The sequence below is a fragment of the Oratosquilla oratoria genome, chromosome 18 (assembly GCF_046742065.1).
Source record: "Oratosquilla oratoria isolate Oo_2021 chromosome 18, ASM4674206v1, whole genome shotgun sequence".
In the NCBI taxonomy this organism is placed as follows: domain Eukaryota; kingdom Metazoa; phylum Arthropoda; class Malacostraca; order Stomatopoda; family Squillidae; genus Oratosquilla; species Oratosquilla oratoria.
The window spans coordinates 23,485,635-23,503,325 of NC_134794.1; the positions used below are offsets into that span (position 1 = coordinate 23,485,635).

General features: G+C 39.5%; 1 protein-coding gene across 9 annotated transcripts in view; it reads right to left on the reverse strand.

Moving 5' to 3' along the window:
* Ipp (inositol polyphosphate 1-phosphatase) overlaps window positions 1–17,691 on the reverse strand; it is a 58,163-nt gene that overhangs the window by 37,567 nt on the left and 2,905 nt on the right. For 7 of the 9 annotated variants that reach the window (XR_012967292.1, XM_076201705.1, XM_076201706.1 and 4 more), the window contains exon 2: window positions 7,502–7,715. Coding sequence is in view for 8 of the 9 variants with exons in the window: in XM_076201705.1 (XP_076057820.1) it covers window positions 7,502–7,705 (204 nt within the window). In the remaining variant the exon portion in view is untranslated. Of the gene's footprint in view, window positions 1–7,501; window positions 7,716–8,723; window positions 8,904–10,184; window positions 10,502–17,691 lie in introns of those variants that run through there. The other 2 variants (XM_076201700.1, XM_076201702.1) reach the window with 2 other exon arrangements.

A 17,691-nucleotide genomic window follows, 5' to 3' on the forward strand; every position in this document is an offset into this window, starting at 1 on the left:
GAATTTATGAAGCGGCCTTGCTGTGGATGTGCTGTGTCTTGGATGCAGGGATGACCCGTCATCCAGGAGGTGCCAAGATAAGAGGGAGGGAGGAGGGTGGAGGGGAGTGGAATATAGAGGAAATGGAATGGGTGGGAGTGGTTTCTATGCCTTTTTCTTTTTGGCTACCCCTGTGTAAGGGGGAAAAAGCCTTTGGTATATCTATGTATGTACTATAGCTTTTTATTACATATCTAATACGTATGTGCATGCCGAAACCTAACGGACAATTTTCTACGTAACATACTTATGTCCAGTATCCGGTACTGGTAATGGATGGACCCGATTTTCAAATAATGGACTTTTGCAAATATCGGACAAGGGTCTGCACGCATTTTCCGTTAAATTGAGGGTTAAGTGTATGTATCTGGCGACATATCTTTGGTGATGATTACTCCTAGGTCCCTTTCAGAATTTACTTTCTTTACTTCTTTTCCATCAATTTTATACTGTCCTGTTATTCTCTTCTTGCTTTTTCCAAATTAAATTATACTGCACTTCTTGATGTTGAATTCTACCTCCCATCTCTTGCTCCACTCTGAGACTTTGTTCAGATCACTCTGTAATGAGTCACAGTCTATTTCAGAGTTTATTCTCTTTAATAATTTTGTGTCATCCACAAAGCAGTTCATGTAACTTTCAATGCCTTCGTCCATGTCATTTACATATATAGCAAACATTACTGGAGCTAGTACTGATCCCTGTGGGATGCCACTACTCATTTCTTCCCATTTTGAATATTTGTCTCTGAGCACCACTCTCATTTTTCTTCCATGTAGGAAGTCCTCCATCCAATTCAATAGCTTTCCATGTATGCCTCCTATTGTTTCCAATTTATATAGTAATTTTCTGTGTGGTGCCTTATCAAATGCCTTTTGTAAGTCTAGGAATGTACAGTCTGCCCAGCCATCCTTTCTTGCAATATATCTATCGATCTTGAATAGAAACAAATTAAATTAGTGGTACATGATCTTCCTTGTCTGAATCCAAATTGCCTCGGGTTCAGTATATTATTCTCCTCCAGATATTTTGTCCACATCTTTGATGATTCTCTCACAAATTTTAACTACTGTACTCGTTAAGGACACTGGTCTATAATTTGTTGGGTCTCCCTTATTTCCTCCTTTATATATCAGCACTATATTGGCATTTTTTCAGTCTCCTGGTAATTTTCCTTCTTTGAGTGAGCATTCAATTATTTTGTATATTTTTCTTGTTAGTTCGTCTATACATTCCTTCATTATCCAGTTTGCAACTCCGTCTGGGCCATGTGATTTGTTGATGTCAAGCTTTAGTATTTGATTCCTTATTTCATTCCGAGTAATGTTTAATTTCTTCAATGGAGGAAATCTTACTTCAATTCTTTGATCACAGTTTTGTAGATTTTTTCCCTCTTTGGTGAATACAGATTTGAAATGTTTGTTCATAACATCTGCCATTTCCATATCTTCTGTGTATTCTTTATTACCTTGATGTAATTTATGTATTTCCTGTTTATTTTTAGCTTGCTGTTTACATCTATAAAATAATTTGGGTTGATCTTTACATTTATATATTATGTCCTTTTCATAATTTCTCTTTCCTTCTCTACGTATTTTTACATATTCATTTCTTAGTTTGGTGTATATTTTCCATTTCTCAGTTTTTTTTTTTTTTTACCTTTTTCCACCTTTTCCAGGCTTTATCTCCTCTGTGTTTTGGCTCACTGCACTTTTTATTATATCAGGATTTTATATATACCCTTTCATGTTTTTGTCTAGGTACATACTTATCCACACCTTCATTATAGATTTCCTTCCAAATTGTCCATTTCTCTTCCACCTTTGTTTCTTCATTATTAATTTTTTTCCAATTTGCTTCTCGAAAGAATTTTCTAAGTTTCTCAAAATCTGTTTTGTTGTACATTAGTCTTCCTTTTCTATGTTTTTTGTTAATTTCTATATTTGCTTCATCATTTAATTCTAGTTCTATTAGTGTGTGATCACTTTTTCCAATTGGTGTCTTGTATTCAATTTTATCCACAATTTTGGGTTCTGATGTGAATATAAAATCCAATCTTGAGGGTTCTTTGTTATTTCTATATCTGATGTTTTCCTTGACCCATTGTGTCATTTCCAGTAATATGTTTCCCCAATGATCTTCTCCACCTTTCACAGTCATCTCTTCCCAACATATTTCTTTCAAGTTAAAATCACCCATAATTACCAGATTTCCTTCTTTCTTTAGTATTTCATTTAGTGTTTTTCTTGTGTCTTCCAGCATTTTAGGGTGTTCACTTTCATTCTATGCGTGAGTTTTAGGTGGGACATAAATCACTGCATATTTTTTATTTTTCATACCTCTATCCTCAACTCTTATCATAATGAATTCCACATTGTTCTTTCCTTCTGCGATTTTTGTCACATTTAGGCCTTTCTTGGTTAGTAACATCACTCCTCCACCCTGCGTTGTTCCTCTATTTCTGTACCAACAATTATATAATCCTTGTCCTACACTATTTGGTGATAATGATCCTTTCAATTTTGTCTCCACAATCCCCAGTATATCTGTTTTTTCTTGATCTAGATAGTCATTCAATTCATTGATTCCTGATATCAATCCATCTATGTTGGTATATGTTATCTGCACTCTATTGGATAGAAACATGGAACATAATAGGGGAGGAGCTTAAATGTGTTTGAGATGAAATGTCTCCCTGTCTTCAATGTTTCTACATGAGGGGAAAGAGAAGGGGGTCACTGATTAAATGAACCCACCTTGCTGTGGATGTGCTGTATCTTGCTGCATTGTTTCTGACTCAAGAGCCATGGGCGACATGCAGGGATGAACCATCATTCATGAGGAGCCAAGATAAGAAGAAGAGAGGGGTGGTGGATGGGAGTGGAATGGGTGGGGATGAAATGGGTGGGAGTGGAATTATGCCTTTTGACTTCGGCTACCTCCCTGGTAAGAAGGAAAGAGCTCTTGGTATATGTATGTAAAAGTTATCATCTGAACCATACTAGGACCCAACTAAGGAGAATAATTAAAATATACAATATAGGTATGTTTACAAGTTATTCAGTCATGTTTTACTGCTGCCATTAAACACAAATATGAAGGGGAGGGTAAGCTGGAGAATAAACAAAATCTTATTTATATCACTACCTAGTGGTCAAGATATATCATTAGCTAAGATGAAACAGAAACAAATAGGTGATATATGGGAATGGGGTACATATTTACCTAGTTGTATTATATGGGAAAAGAGCTATGCTTGTAGTGACCCATTTTTGTATCTTTCTGCATCTTGTTTGTTCTTAAATTCTTGTATAGTTTTTGCACACACTGTTGCCTCATTCAATTTGTTCTACATATCTACCACTCTGTGTGGGGGTGGGTGCATGCCATGGCTGGATACCTCCATTATAAAGGGGAAGAAACCTTTGCTATGTAGATAGATGGACCTGCACTATCTTGCATGCTGCAAATGCATATGCCAGACACACCAGCACCATTTAGGTTTTGAAAACGGGCAGTGTGGAGATTATTTTCTCTGATGTCTATCTTGCAGGAACATCACTAGTGGGAAACCTATCCTTGGTCCTTTCACAGGCTGAGATGTATACAATCATTCTAAACATAAATTGGAAGTAAGAGATGCAAAGCTGTGACAAGCAAGTATATAAGCACATGAAGCAGATGCTGTCAGAGAATCCTACAACTTGCCAAGATCAATAAAAGTGGCATTTACATATTTGGACGAAAAAATTATTAAAAAAAATATTGGTGACACTGGTAAGCCCTAGACTAGAATATGCAGCGACATTGTGGTCACCCAGTACCAAAAAGAATATAAAGAAAATAGAAAGAATCCAGAGAGCAGCAACAAAAATGGCACCTGCATGTGCAAACTTGTCATATGAGAAGAGATTGGCTAAACTGGAGGTACCGACTTTTGAGCAAAGAAGAGAGGTGACCTACTGACCATCTACAGAATAATGAAGGGCATAGAAATACTCGATAGAGAGGAATTGTTAAACTGGGACAAGAGAAGCACAAGAGGACATGGAAAGAAAATAAAAAAGATAGCTACAGAAGAGATGTGAAGAAAAAGTTTTCCACATAGAGTGGTGGACACTTGGAACAAACTGGACAATGAAATAGTGTGTGCAAAAACCATTCATGAGTTTAAGAGCAAACTAGACATTGCAAGATACAAAGGCGGGACACCACGAGCATAGCTGCCCTTCCCGCAAAATACAACTAGGTAAATACAGGTAACTCTCAATTTACATGTCTTTGATGTGTGCGAATTTGTTATAACGAGACCTAAAAAATATTGGAATTAATTTAATTTACGCTATTTATTTGCTAAGACGCGATTTGGCCCAATCACATTTTCAAACTGTCCGCCAGAGAGTTCCGTGGCCGGCCGACAGGTGGTGGGCCTTCCCGCTCCTCATTCAATGTTTACTGGCTTACAACCCTCTTTCGCTCTGCTACTAGCAATGAGAACAGACCTCCTCATATTAGCATACTATTATACTGTACTACCAGCCTATCATCATGGCCCCAAAACGTCCTTCATCTTCTGCAAGCACCAGCGGCCCTGCGGGGAAGAATGGAAAGTGCACATCACTGACACTGGAGCAGAAAATAGAAATTCTAGACCAATATGACCAGGGACAGAAAACTTCAGTCATATGCCATGCTTTAGGCCTGAAGGAGAGTACTCTAAGGACCATCCGAGACAATGCTGCTAAAATACGGGAAAGTGCTTAACCACTTTGGTACGGGACTTAAATCTCGCGGGCAGCAGCCAATGCCAGCCGTATGACGTGTCGTAATAATACTCGCATCATAAAATATAGTCACCGCTTATATCGATCGTTCTCTCTTTCACCCGCGATTTTATGAAAACCACAGAGAATGGGATTCAGGGCACATTTGGGAGAATGTAAAAACACAGGGGTGACTACAATAAATATAATCAAGACGCCGATATGGCAGCGTCGCGAATCCACTTGGTCCTCATGACGCCTACGTGTGCGGCACCGTATGGAAGGGGTTAATCAGGATCAAGCCGGTCAATACAGAGAACATCCTATATCAGATCGTCAACCATGGGAAGAATGGAAAAAATGCTGGCCACATGGATCGAACGCCAAAATAAGGACAATATTCCCGTGAGCATGATCACCATCCAAGAAAAATCAAAGAGTCTCATCAAGGATATCGAAGGCAGTGACGGCGCCTATAAATCTTTTCAAGCAAGTTCTGGCTGGTTTGCTAATTTTAAGAACAGACATGGCTTTCATAACATAAAAGTGACTAGCGAAGCAGCATCAGCGGACACAGAAGCAGCCAAGAAATTCCCCAACTTGCTGAAGAGGACCATAGAAGGCCAGTATACAGCCAAGCAAGTGTTCAATGTGGATGAAACCTGCCTTTATTGGAAAAAGATGCCAGCGCTGACCTACATTGCTGAGAAAGAGAAGTCAGCGCCTGGATTCAAGGCTTCCAAAGATTGCCTGATTCTGCTGCTGGGGGCCAACACCGAGGGGGACTGCAGGCTCAAACCGGTCCTTGTCTACCACTCTGAGAACCCGATCTCTTAAGGTAAGACTGGTTAATAAAATATAAAAAGGTTGTGTTTTATTAAGTATAATGTACTGTATTATTTTCTGAAAATCATTTACAGCGGTCGCAGTAATGCTGGCATATGGCGTACTGTAAGACTGTTAACTGAAATATAAAAAGTTCAAATTAAGGCTGACGTGTTTCAGGGCTATGACTGGGCGTTCCTGCTGGTGCACTGGTATGCCAACAAGAAGGGCTGGATAACTGGGGCCATATTCAGTGATTATTTCAAGAACAAGTTGCACAGTGAGCTGAAAGCCTACTGCAACAAGGAAGGCATCCCCTTCAAAATCCTACTGCTGGTAGACAACGCTCCCAGTCATCCACTCAGCCTTAAAAATCTGAGTGCCAACATCAAGCTGGCCTTTCTACCATCAAACACAACTTCTCTGGTGCAGCCCTGTGACCAAGGAATCATTCAAACATTCAAGTCCTACTACCTGAGGTCTACAATGGCTGCAGCAGTGAAGGCAACAAATGAAGACAACGTGACACTGCGAGATTTCTGGAGGGGTTTCACCATCAAGGACGCCATAAAATTCATAAAGCAGGCCTGGGAAGAGGTGCCAACAAAATGTTTGAATGGTGTGTGGAAGAAAGTGTGTCCACAGTTTGTGCATTCATTCGAAGGTTTTACTGTGGACGAAGTCGTCGCCAAGGCCAACAAGGACACCGTCACCTTTGCAAAAGATCTCGGCCTTACAGAGGTGGAAGAAGAGGACGTTGACCAGCTCCTACAGTCACACACGAAAGAACTAACCAACGAAGACCTGCTGGAAATGGAAGCTGAAAGCAAACGGGAAAGAGAAGAGGTGGAAGCGGCAGCAGAAATAGCGGTGGCAGAAGACACTCAGGGATGGGGATTGACAGCCAAGGGATTTAGTGAAGCCCTGGCACAACTTAATTAAGGACTCTATTGACAAATTTGAAAACATGGACCCCAATATGGAACGTAGCAGCACAGTTAGAAGAAAAGTCATGGATGCAGTGTTCTGCTACACACAGAATTTCAAAAGAAACAGCGCCAGACCACCATGTTGCAATTCTTCAAAAAAGCACCAGTGCAAAAAGACATGACAGAAGAGGATGTGGATGACCCTGCAGCTGTGGAAGTGCAGGTGGATGTAGATGTGCCAGAACAATTGGACAGTGAGGGTAGTGAGTGATTGTTGTGGTGTGAGTGATGAGTGGTAGAACTACGTAAGTAGTAGTGTACAATTGTTTTTCTCTTTTATAAATACATTAGAAGGTTTAGAATTAGATATTATTAGTATTTTACAGTATGTACTGTACGTTTATTAGCCAAATAAAATGTGTTTTTTGTACAAACATTTGCAACTTTTATGGACCAAATCCAACATACCCCCCCATATTCCATTGTTTCTTATGGCAAAAATTAATTTGATTTACACGATTTTGATATACGCGACGTCTCTAGGAACCTATATCTCGCGTAAATCGAGAGTTACCTGTACATACCTTTTTCTTCTACTGAAATATCTCTGGCACCCTATACTAAATGGTTTCAAAATCTGAAGGCTGACTTATCTAAACACAAGCATTCAATAAATAGTTAAATAAGTACACACTGAATGCAAAATGTGACAACAATCAATGTAACCTATTACAACTACAGGCTATAACTATAGTCAATAAACAAATTGTTGTCTATTGTTTACTAAGAAATAATTTGATATGATGCAGTTTCTAGTTAATCAATAACATCAAGGAAAGAAGCAACATTTTAATAAAAAGTAAAATTTTCTGGCTTCTCTGTTCTGAAGATGCTCTGGGAAAAGGAAATAATGAAAACAAGCAAAATCTTTAATGATAACATTACCTGCTGAGTAACACAATGTCGCAGACTTTCTTGGATCAAAACATCAGCAAGGGTTTTAAAGTCATGATCAAACCTTTGATTCTTCTCTCCTTCACCTTTTTCTTCCACCAGTAAGGAAAATAACTGTGGTTCACATCGAATTGCACGTGCTATTTCACCTGCTTGCTCAGAAAAACTCAGTAAAGTTTGGATCAGTTGTGCCATTACTGATATTCTGTAAGGGAACAAACCCATAAATGAACTATTAGTCTCCTTATTCAATTCATTAAAATCATATATTATCAACTACATACTAAATCAAGCACCCTAAAACAAAAATACATATACATACATATACCAACGGCTTTTTCCCCCTTACATGGGAGGTAGCCAAAAAATAAAGGCATAAAATCTACTCCCACCCATTCCATCCCCACATACTCCACTCCATCTTATCTTGGCTCCTCCTGGATGATAGGTCATCCCTGCATCTCACCCACTGCCCTGGGTCAGAAGCAATGTGGCAAGACATAGCATATCCACAGCAAGGCCACTTTATTTAATTGGCTACCCCCCTCTCCATCCCCTCATGCAGAAAAAGAGAAGATGGGGAGAAATCCTTTAGGGCTGTACCAAAAATATCATTCAAACATACTCCCTCCCTACATCCCCTACGCACTCCCTTCCATGCATCACGGCATCATCCATACACAACCACTCTCCACTAACCCATATCTTCTGTCTTCTCCCTTCCTCAATAGGCATTCCCCTCATTCCCAATGCCCCTTTTACCCCCTCCATTCCCCTCATTCCCAATGCCCCTTTTACCCCCTCCATTCCCCTCATTCCCAATGCCCCTTTTACCCCCTCCATCTATCTCATCCATGGTCGCCCCCTCATGTTCCACTCCTTCCACACCTCTTTTACTAATCTTTCTTCACTCATTCTTTCCATGTGTCCAAATCATCTCAATACTGTGAGAAAACCCTACCAAGACACACCAGGACTACTTGGTGAAATCTGCATGTACTTGTTGAACAAATATTAACATTCAGTAACAGTTAATAACATTAATAAATTTTCTTTCAAAATATTTTTATTTTTTGACATCTTTATGTTCAGAAACTTTAAAAATATTTTCTCAGTTAATTTGTGAATGTCAGTGTTTTATAGTTCTCATAGCCTTGTATGACTTCCTGCTCTTATTCATATAGTTCTGACTATTCAGGAGTTGACTACTTACCAAAACTACTCTGCACAATCCTTCCTTTTTTCATACCAATGGTATGTTGAAAATTATGCCTTAATCTGCACCAATGATCTACAAGTACAGCACTCAGCTAAATGGTTGCTACCAAATGTGAGATTGCTCTTTTTTAAGTTTCTTTATTCACAGTTTGAGCCAGACTAACTCTTGTCTTATATACACTGGCAGTCCACAATGTTATCCTTGTTACAGCTACTTAATAAGGCCAACAACCCCTCTCCACCCTCCTTCAATCAAGAACCTGCCTAAATACAACATAGCATAAGTCCCATAATTGCCTGCACTTGCTAAAACCTCTCTGAAACCTTAGAAGGGTAAGCAAGACATGAATACACTGGGATGGCTTGTTTTGCTTCCCTTCACCACCTCTGCACAACACCTTACCTCACCACAGTGTAGACACAAAACAGCCCTTCACTAAATGAAAATGTTCTTAAACAAAATATGCACAGTTGTCTCTAATCCTACAAGATACACACAAAAACATCTTCAAATAACTAGTCCACTGATAGATGGAGGGTAAATACATTAAAATAAATGACAGTTCTCAAGATTGTAGAAAATCTGAAGCTATAGAAATAAATTTATGTAATGCAGAAGCAATAATTAAAATTAACAAAATTCATATTATCAAAGTGACACTGATGAGAATAAAATAATAAGAAAAAATGGAAATAGGAAAAAAAAAAAAAAAATTATTATATAATCTATATATGTATACATCTAAAGCTTCTTGCCTAACTATCTCTCTCTTTTTTACAGACCAACTAAGTACACACAAGCAATGTTTAATGCTTAAACTGAATTTGTGAGTGATTCTAATGTTTGATTCAAGTATATACTACATTTGTCATTTTTACTTGAGCATTTGGAATTTGTCTGTAATTATCATCCTAATCTTGTTGCGATTCCAGAATTTCAATTGTGTCTGTAGGTTCACATCATACAACTTGAATCTAACTTTCATCCTAATCTAGCATTTGAATTTCATATATTTATGTCACCCTAAACATAATTGGGTTCTAGCATTTGATTTATATGTATTCTGTTTTTGACATTTTGACTAAATTGTTTAAAATGTGTAATTTTCATCCTACTTGTTTTGATCCCAGCTAATCTTAACTAAATGCTGTCTTTGTATGTTTTTAATTTAATTTTCATCCTATTCTAGCATTTGAATTTTATATATATTTGTTGTCACAGATATTATATTTTGATGGTAGCATCCAATATATAATACATACATATACCAAAGGCTTTCCCCCCCCTTACATGGGGGGAGGGGGTGGTTAGCCAAAAAGAAAAAGGCATAGAAATCACTCCCACCCATTTAATTTCCCATACAGTGCTCGACAAAAGTTCGCGGCGCCTCAGCGAATCTAAACAAAAATGCACAAAAATGTAATTAATCATTATGTTTATTGGATTTATACTCACCTAATACTTGGTTGGGAGTCCTTTGCGCTTTAACACAGCCTCAAGACGACGTGGAAGTGAAGCAGCTAGGTTGTGGAGGGTTGTAGGCTCCAAATTATCCCAGATTTCCTGAATGGCTGCCTCGAGCTTGGGTATAGAGCTGACGTCGTTGCCTTGTAACCTCTTCTTTATAATGTGCCACAAATTTTCAATTGGGTTCAAATCAGGGCTATTACCTGGCCAGTCCTTTATAAAGTTCACTTCACAGTCGTTGAGCCAAGTAGTGATGGATTTGGCAGTGTGGCAGGGGGCACCGTCCTGCTGAAAAACTGTGGCACCTGTTTTTTCAAATGATTCAGGTAAATTTTCACACAGAAGCTCCAAGTACACGTTTTGGTTCACTTTTAAGTTCTTGGGTAACACTACTAATGACCCCAAGCCCTTGCTGCTGAAACAGCCCCACACCATTAAAGTATCAGGGAATTTGACAGTACCCTTGATGTACCGAGGGTCAAGCGGGTCACTTCCATGTCGCCGGTACACCTTTGCACCACGGTTACAGGTGACACTGAAGGTGGCCTTGTCAGACCCCAAAACGTCAAGCCAGTCGTCCTCAGTCCAGTGAGAGTATTTCTTGGCAAATTCAATCCTTCTGGCTTTCTGCTTCTTGCTGACAAGTGGCTTAGCAACAGGCTGGTGACTCACGTACCAAGCTCATGCACCCTTCGTGACACTGTCCTCACAGACACCTCACCAAACACCCCAGGGTTCTGTTCCTTCACTACCCTTGCTGTCTTACGAGGAGATGCCTCTAGAGTTCGTTTTATGATGGTATCTGCCCTTGTAGAAGTATTTGTGAGAGAGTGTCTGCGGTACATTTTTTTTTGGTAGCTCCAATCCTATGACCTTACCACTGCCTGTGACCTTACCATGGCCGATGCAGCTTATAGAAGCAAGCAGTTAATAGCCCAGATCATTGCTCTACGTGAATCAGGCAAGAAAACGAAGGAAATAAGTGAACAGTTAAGCTGTGCAAAGTCTACAGTGAGGAAGTGGTGTGCACGTGCAAGAGATTTGCCAGATGACATTTTGCCTGCTCACAAACCACGCTCAGGACGCCCTAGAAAGACTTCTACAAGGGCAGATACCATCATAAAACGAACTCTAGAGGCATCTCCTCGTAAGACAGCAAGGGTAGTGAAGGAACAGAACCCTGGGGTGTTTGGTGAGGTGTCTGTGAGGACAGTGTCACGAAGGGTGCATGAGCTTGGGTACGTGAGTCACCAGCCTGTTGCTAAGCCACTTGTCAGCAACAGGCAGGAGGAGGCAGTTAGAACCGTAGAAGTACGATTTGATATCTTCCTTGGCCGACCAGAGCGATGCTTTGGAGTACGAATGATGTCACTTCCTTCGTCTCGAAATTTCTTGGTCCACTTTTGCACTTGACGCACTCCAATTCCCACACGAGTAGCAATATCTTTACACTTATAACCCTCCTTATGGAGGGTTATGATTGTAACAACTGTGTCTCTTTTCAGCTCTTTACCACTTCCCATTACAGAGATATCAAGGCACAAAAACAGAGACCACCGCAAAAAAAAGACTACTCTCCGTGAGAGATGTTTAGAAACTGACTCCATGTGACATCGAGTGCGCCTAAACAGAGTTGCCAAATAGTGTGTATTGTCTCGGCTAAATACGGGTACAAACGCTAGCATTGAAAAATAGCGAAAAGTTTGGGTGGAAAGTTGTATTTTTCGCATGTTTTGAGTTTAGGGGAAAGTTGGGGCGCCTAAAGTTTTGCGCCCAAACTTTTCGCGGCTACTGTAGTGTTTGAAATTCATCTGTCATTCTCACCCTACTCTTGTTTTATCCATCATTTGAATTTTATCTATAGGATGTAACTGTGCACTTTGAAGTAAATTTTCATCTAGCACTTGAATTTCATATATTTATGTAGTGTGAAAAATTACCACGCATAGATATGAGTATGCAATTTTTCAAATTATCAACATTTTAGTTGTTAATTTCTGAGTAACTTAAGTTCTTGTGGGGGGGGGGGCATAAAATGAATACTAATACTGATACTAGAACTCAGCATAGAAAGAAAAGTCACTAAATTTCTAACTTTCTTCCCTGTCCTTTTTTGATACTTATATGATACTCAGTTTTATCTAACATTGAGCAATATTGAGTGCTGAAGAGAAACTAGGTCAAATAATGGATGGCTATGAAATAGATGAAATCTAAGCAGCTGAAGTTAAATGATAAGTGTTTGATAAATTAATTTAATTGCTAGATATTTCTTGACTACATACAGGAACCTGTTGGTGGTAAGGGGTGCAGTCAAGGACTTTAAGTGCAATTACTGATTGCCTTTTATCATTCAAAGATCAATTTAATTATGTAGAGAAGATAACTGGATATCATCTTTACTACGGTTCCTTCGCTAAGAAATATTTGGATGATAAGGGAATCAATCAATTGCTGCCTAAAGTTTCACTAAACAGAAAATCCACAGCCCCACAGTAGCTGGCAATGGTCCTTGTAACATTACACAGATCTTTCTGGGAAACTTTGAGCTGTTGTCTCAGTGTAGGTCTATTTCTATGTCACCACCTTAAAATACCAAGAAGAAGAGAGCAGTCACCAGTTATCAGTTCCCCATGAGTGAAAAATGTAAGAAGTACAGCTGAAATTAAAGGAATGATGTCTTGGGCCTAATCTGGAACCAGTGTCAGCTCCTCAGGGCTGCACCTCCTGATGGAAATGAGGAGGCTGATGGGTTTTGAAAATGGCCAGCTTCACTGTCCATTTTGCAGGAACACTACATGCAGGTACCCATCATAGATACCTGGAAAGGCTTTAACAATACCTATCTATGTCTGATTATCAAATTGGATTATTGTAATTCACTAAACTATGGTCCACCAAATTATTGTTTGAAGAAACTGTAAAACATTATAAATGAAACTACTACCGTATATTTCCACGTATAAGACGACCCTAAAATCCAAAAATTCACCCCTTAAATTTGGGGGTCGTCTTATACTACCATTATAAAAATCAGACCTTGAATTCTACGTGAGATGAGTTGGTAGGTTAGCCTGCCGATAACCACCGATACACAGGAAATGATTCACATTATGATAAGAACTGGTAATAAAGGTAATTAAACCATATTTACCTTATATATTATTGGCATATCTTTATAGTAAATGGCAATTGTTAATAAATTCGAGGAATAATTCTATGTTAATGAAATTACGGTACTTTTAACTACTCTGAAAAAAATGTAAACATCGAGCACTGGTTGCGTTCAGAGCAACCTTTTTCTTTCGCTAGCTTTTCAGTAATTTTTAAGACTGAAAATAAAAACTTTGGATTACAGTACATAAAATGTTTATAAATAAAAAAATATTACAGTAGTTGCATTTAAAACATAGAAAATTTAAAAATTATAAAACTTAATTTCTAATCATCGTCAATATTACACATCAAACATATTTCTAAAACCTTTATTTTCAATAAAATTACATTACATTTAAAGCTTAAAACATTATAAAACTTTATTTCTTTATTTATATAAAACCCCTCAAACTCGTCACAATCATCACTCTCTGTTTCGAAAAGTTGTTCGAACATATCGCAAGATTCCTCAAATATGCCGTCATCGTAGGGATCCCAGTCCGGTTCCGGTGAGTCGACTTCGGCTTCATCACTTTCATACAATAAATCATCTTCAGTGCCATCCATGGCATTAGAGATTCCACATTATTAAAAAGATTTTACGATACTTTTGACCTTAACACTTTCCCAAGCTTTAATAACAAACTCGCAGAGAACATCAAGTGATGCACTACGCAAATAATTTTTGTTAGTTAGTTGACGTGTGTTCTAAGAAAATCATGATACATGATTTGCTTTGTTATTTCACTTATTTTGAATTTATAAGGATACAGTAAGTAATTTATCTGGTATAAGGATACAGTTAAGTAATGAGAAAGAAAAGAGAAAAAGCGGAAAAAACAGCTGATAAACGTAAACAAAACAATTCTTTTTGTACGGTAGGTTTGATACACTGATGCTTTTGTAAGTTAGCAGTCGTCTTATACTACCGATATGAGATAAATTCATAAAAATTTGCTCTAGTTTTGTACCTCGTCTTATACAAAGGTCGTCTTATACACGGAAATATACGGTAGTTTAATAAATCTACCTCTACATAGAGAATTACACCAGTGCTTGTAAATTTGCACTGATTACCAACTGGAGGTTTCTCTCCATCTTCTCTAATTTCTGCATGAGGGGATGGAGAGAGGAGGGGGTTGCTGTGTAAACAAAGTGGTCCTGCTGTGGATGTGGTGTCTAGCTGCATTACTTCTGACCCAGGCAGTGGGAAGGAGGCAAGGATGACCCTTCATCCATGAGGAGCTAAGATGAGATGGGGAAAAGGGTGGTGGATAGGAGTGTGTGCTTTTGACTTGGCTACCTCACTTATATGGATAAAGAAGCTTTAGGTATATAAGATAGGCCAATTGGAGCAAGGAAATTTTTTTTTAGAATATGTACTTGGACCCATGAAGCACAAAAGTTTGGAAAACAAAGATATATAAGGGGCCTGTTAATTTTGTGTGTGTGTATTTACCTAACTGTAGCATACAGAAAAGGTGTGTATGTTGTGTGTGTGTGTGGATACTACCATGACATTGCAACATGGTGAAGATTTGCACAGACTAGCTTCACTGTATAACTCAACACCTAGTTTTAAAACTTTTGCAAGGGGATACTTTTAGGCTCTACAGTTACCATCAGCTGTCAAGGAGAGTAGTAACCTGGAGATCTTCCATTAAAAATCAAAGACATACTCATAGATGTCTATGTTTTCAACAATTCATCAATCAAACTTAGATACATGGTGTAGGGTGCATGATTTCTTTGAGGGAAGTCCTGTGGATCAGAATTGTGTCCATGGAGTAGGATCTTGAAGAACCCACCACACCAACAAACAATGAGTAACTTCAGTTCTTGTGGGAGGGCATAAAATGAATACTAATACTGATACTAGAATTCAGCATAGAAAGCAAAGTCACTAAATTTCTTACTTTCTTCCCTGCCCTTTTTTGATAATGTGTAATGGAGATGGCCTGAAAATATATCTTATTGCTAATTTGTGATTCTTTTGTAATATCTTTTGTTTATTTACACATTTATGCAGCCTATATTGATGTCAAAGGTAAAGGAGGCAAAGACGAGAGCAGATGTGAAGTGGGGTAAGAGTATGACAGAAAATCTTGAAAGTAATAAAAAGATGTTTTGGAAAGAAGTTGAGAGAGGAAGAGGAGGCGAATCAAGTAGAGAAGAGGAGGCGAATCAAGTAGAGAAGAGGAGGTAAGAGGTGCAGATGGAGAGATGATAGTGGAAGAGAGGGCAGTAAGGGGAAGATGGGCAGAATATTTTAGGGAGTTGCTAAATGTGAAGGAGGATAGGGAGGGAAAGATAGTTGCAGTGGGAAATGCTAAGAAAATGACCGTGATGAGTGAGGAAAATGGAGGAAGGATGAAGTGAAGGCAGTTGTTAATATGATGAAAGCAGGAAAGGCACCTGGTTTGGATGGATACCATGCAGAATGTCTAAAAAAAAAGGAGGTACAGTGATGGTGGACTGGCTGGTGAGGTTATTTAATGTTTGCTGGAGAGAAGGTAGAGTGCCGGAGGACTGGAGGAGTGCCTGTATAGTTCCACTTTACAAGGGAAAAGGGGACAAATGTGAATGTAGTAGTTTCAGAGGGTTTAGGTTGTTAAGTGTAGTTGGGAAGGCTTATGGGAGGATCTTCATTGAGAGGATTAGGAGAGGAACAGAGGGAGTAATTGGTGAGGAACAGTGTGGATTTAGGATGGGTAGAGGTTGTGTAGATCAGATCTTTGTGGTAAGACAGATATGTGAGAAAGCTATAGGAAAGAGGAAGGATGTTTTTTGGGCTTTTATGGATCTGGAAAAGGCTTACGATAGAGTAGACATAAAGGCACTGTGGGAGGTTATGCAGATATATGGGATAGGAGGAAAGCTTCTGGGAGCTGTCAAGAGTTTTTATGAGAGTAGTAGAGCTTGTGTCAGGATTAGAAATGGAGAGAGTGAGTGGTTCGAGGTAAAGGTGGGACTTCGTCAAGGATGCGTTATGTCGCCCTGGCGGTTCAACTTATACATGGATGGGGTAGTGCGAGAGGTAAATGCAAGGGTAGTGGGTCAGGGATTGGAGATGGTTTAAGAAAATGGAGAAAAGTGGGAGGTGAGCCAGCTGTTGTTTGCTGACGACACTGCGCTTGTGGCAGGATCGGAGGAGGGACTGAGGAAGTTGGTGACAGAGTTTGGGAGAGTATGTGATAGAAGAAAGCTAAAGATAAATGTGGGTAAATGTAAGGTGATGAGATGTACAAGGAGTGAAAGTGGCAGTAGACTGGAAGTGAGCATTAAGGGAGAGCTACTGGAGGAAGTGGATAGTTTTATACTTGGGTGTAAATGTGGCAGGAAAAGGCGGAGTGAAGGTGGAGGTAGAATGTAGATTGAGAGAAGCGAGTAAATGCCTTGGTGGGTTGAAGAGTGTAATGAGGAATAGACATTTGGGAATGGATGCTAAGAGGAGACTGTATGAAGGAGTGATTGTGCCAACAGCACTGTATGGGGCAGAAACATGGAACATAAGAGAAGAAGAGAGAAGGAGTTTGAATGTGTTTGAGATGAGGTGTCTGAGAAGTATGATGGGGGTTACTAGGCTAGATAGAGTGAGAAATGAGGAGGTGAGGAGAAGAATGGGGGTGGAAAGGGAGTTGGGAGATAGGGTTGATGAAAGAGTATTAGGATGGTTTGGACACATGGAAAGAATGAGTGAAGAAAGACTAGTAAAAGAGGTGTGGAAGGCAGATGTGGAGGGAATGAACATGAGGGGACGTCCTAGGATGAGGTGGATGGATGGGGTGAAGGGGGCTTTGGGGAAGAGGGGAATGTCTGTTGAGGAAGGACAGGAGAGGACAGAAGATAGGGGTGAATGGAGAATGGTTGTATATGGATGATGTTGTGATGCACGAGGTGGAATGAGCGGGGGGATGGGGGGTGAGGTAGTATGTGTAAGCAAAATTTGACGCAGCCCAAAGGGATTTCTCCTTGTCTTCTCCTTTTATGCATGGGGGGACAGAGAGGGGGGGTCGCTGATTTAATGAAGCGGCCTTGCTGTGGATGTGCTGTGTCTTGCGACACTGCTTCTGACCCAGGGCAGTGGACAAGGTGCAGGGATGACCTGTCATCCAGGAGGTGCTAAGATAAGAGGGAGGGTGGAGGGGTGTGGAGTGTATTCAGGGATGGAATGGGTGGGAATGATTTTATGCCTTTTCCTTTTTGGCTACCTCCCTTGTAAGGGGGAAAAATCCTTGGTATATGTATGTATGTATATTGATGTCAAGAAGGCATTTGACTCCATGCATTGTGGATGCTCTGGAATCTCTTTAAGATCTGTGGGATTCCTGCAAAGATT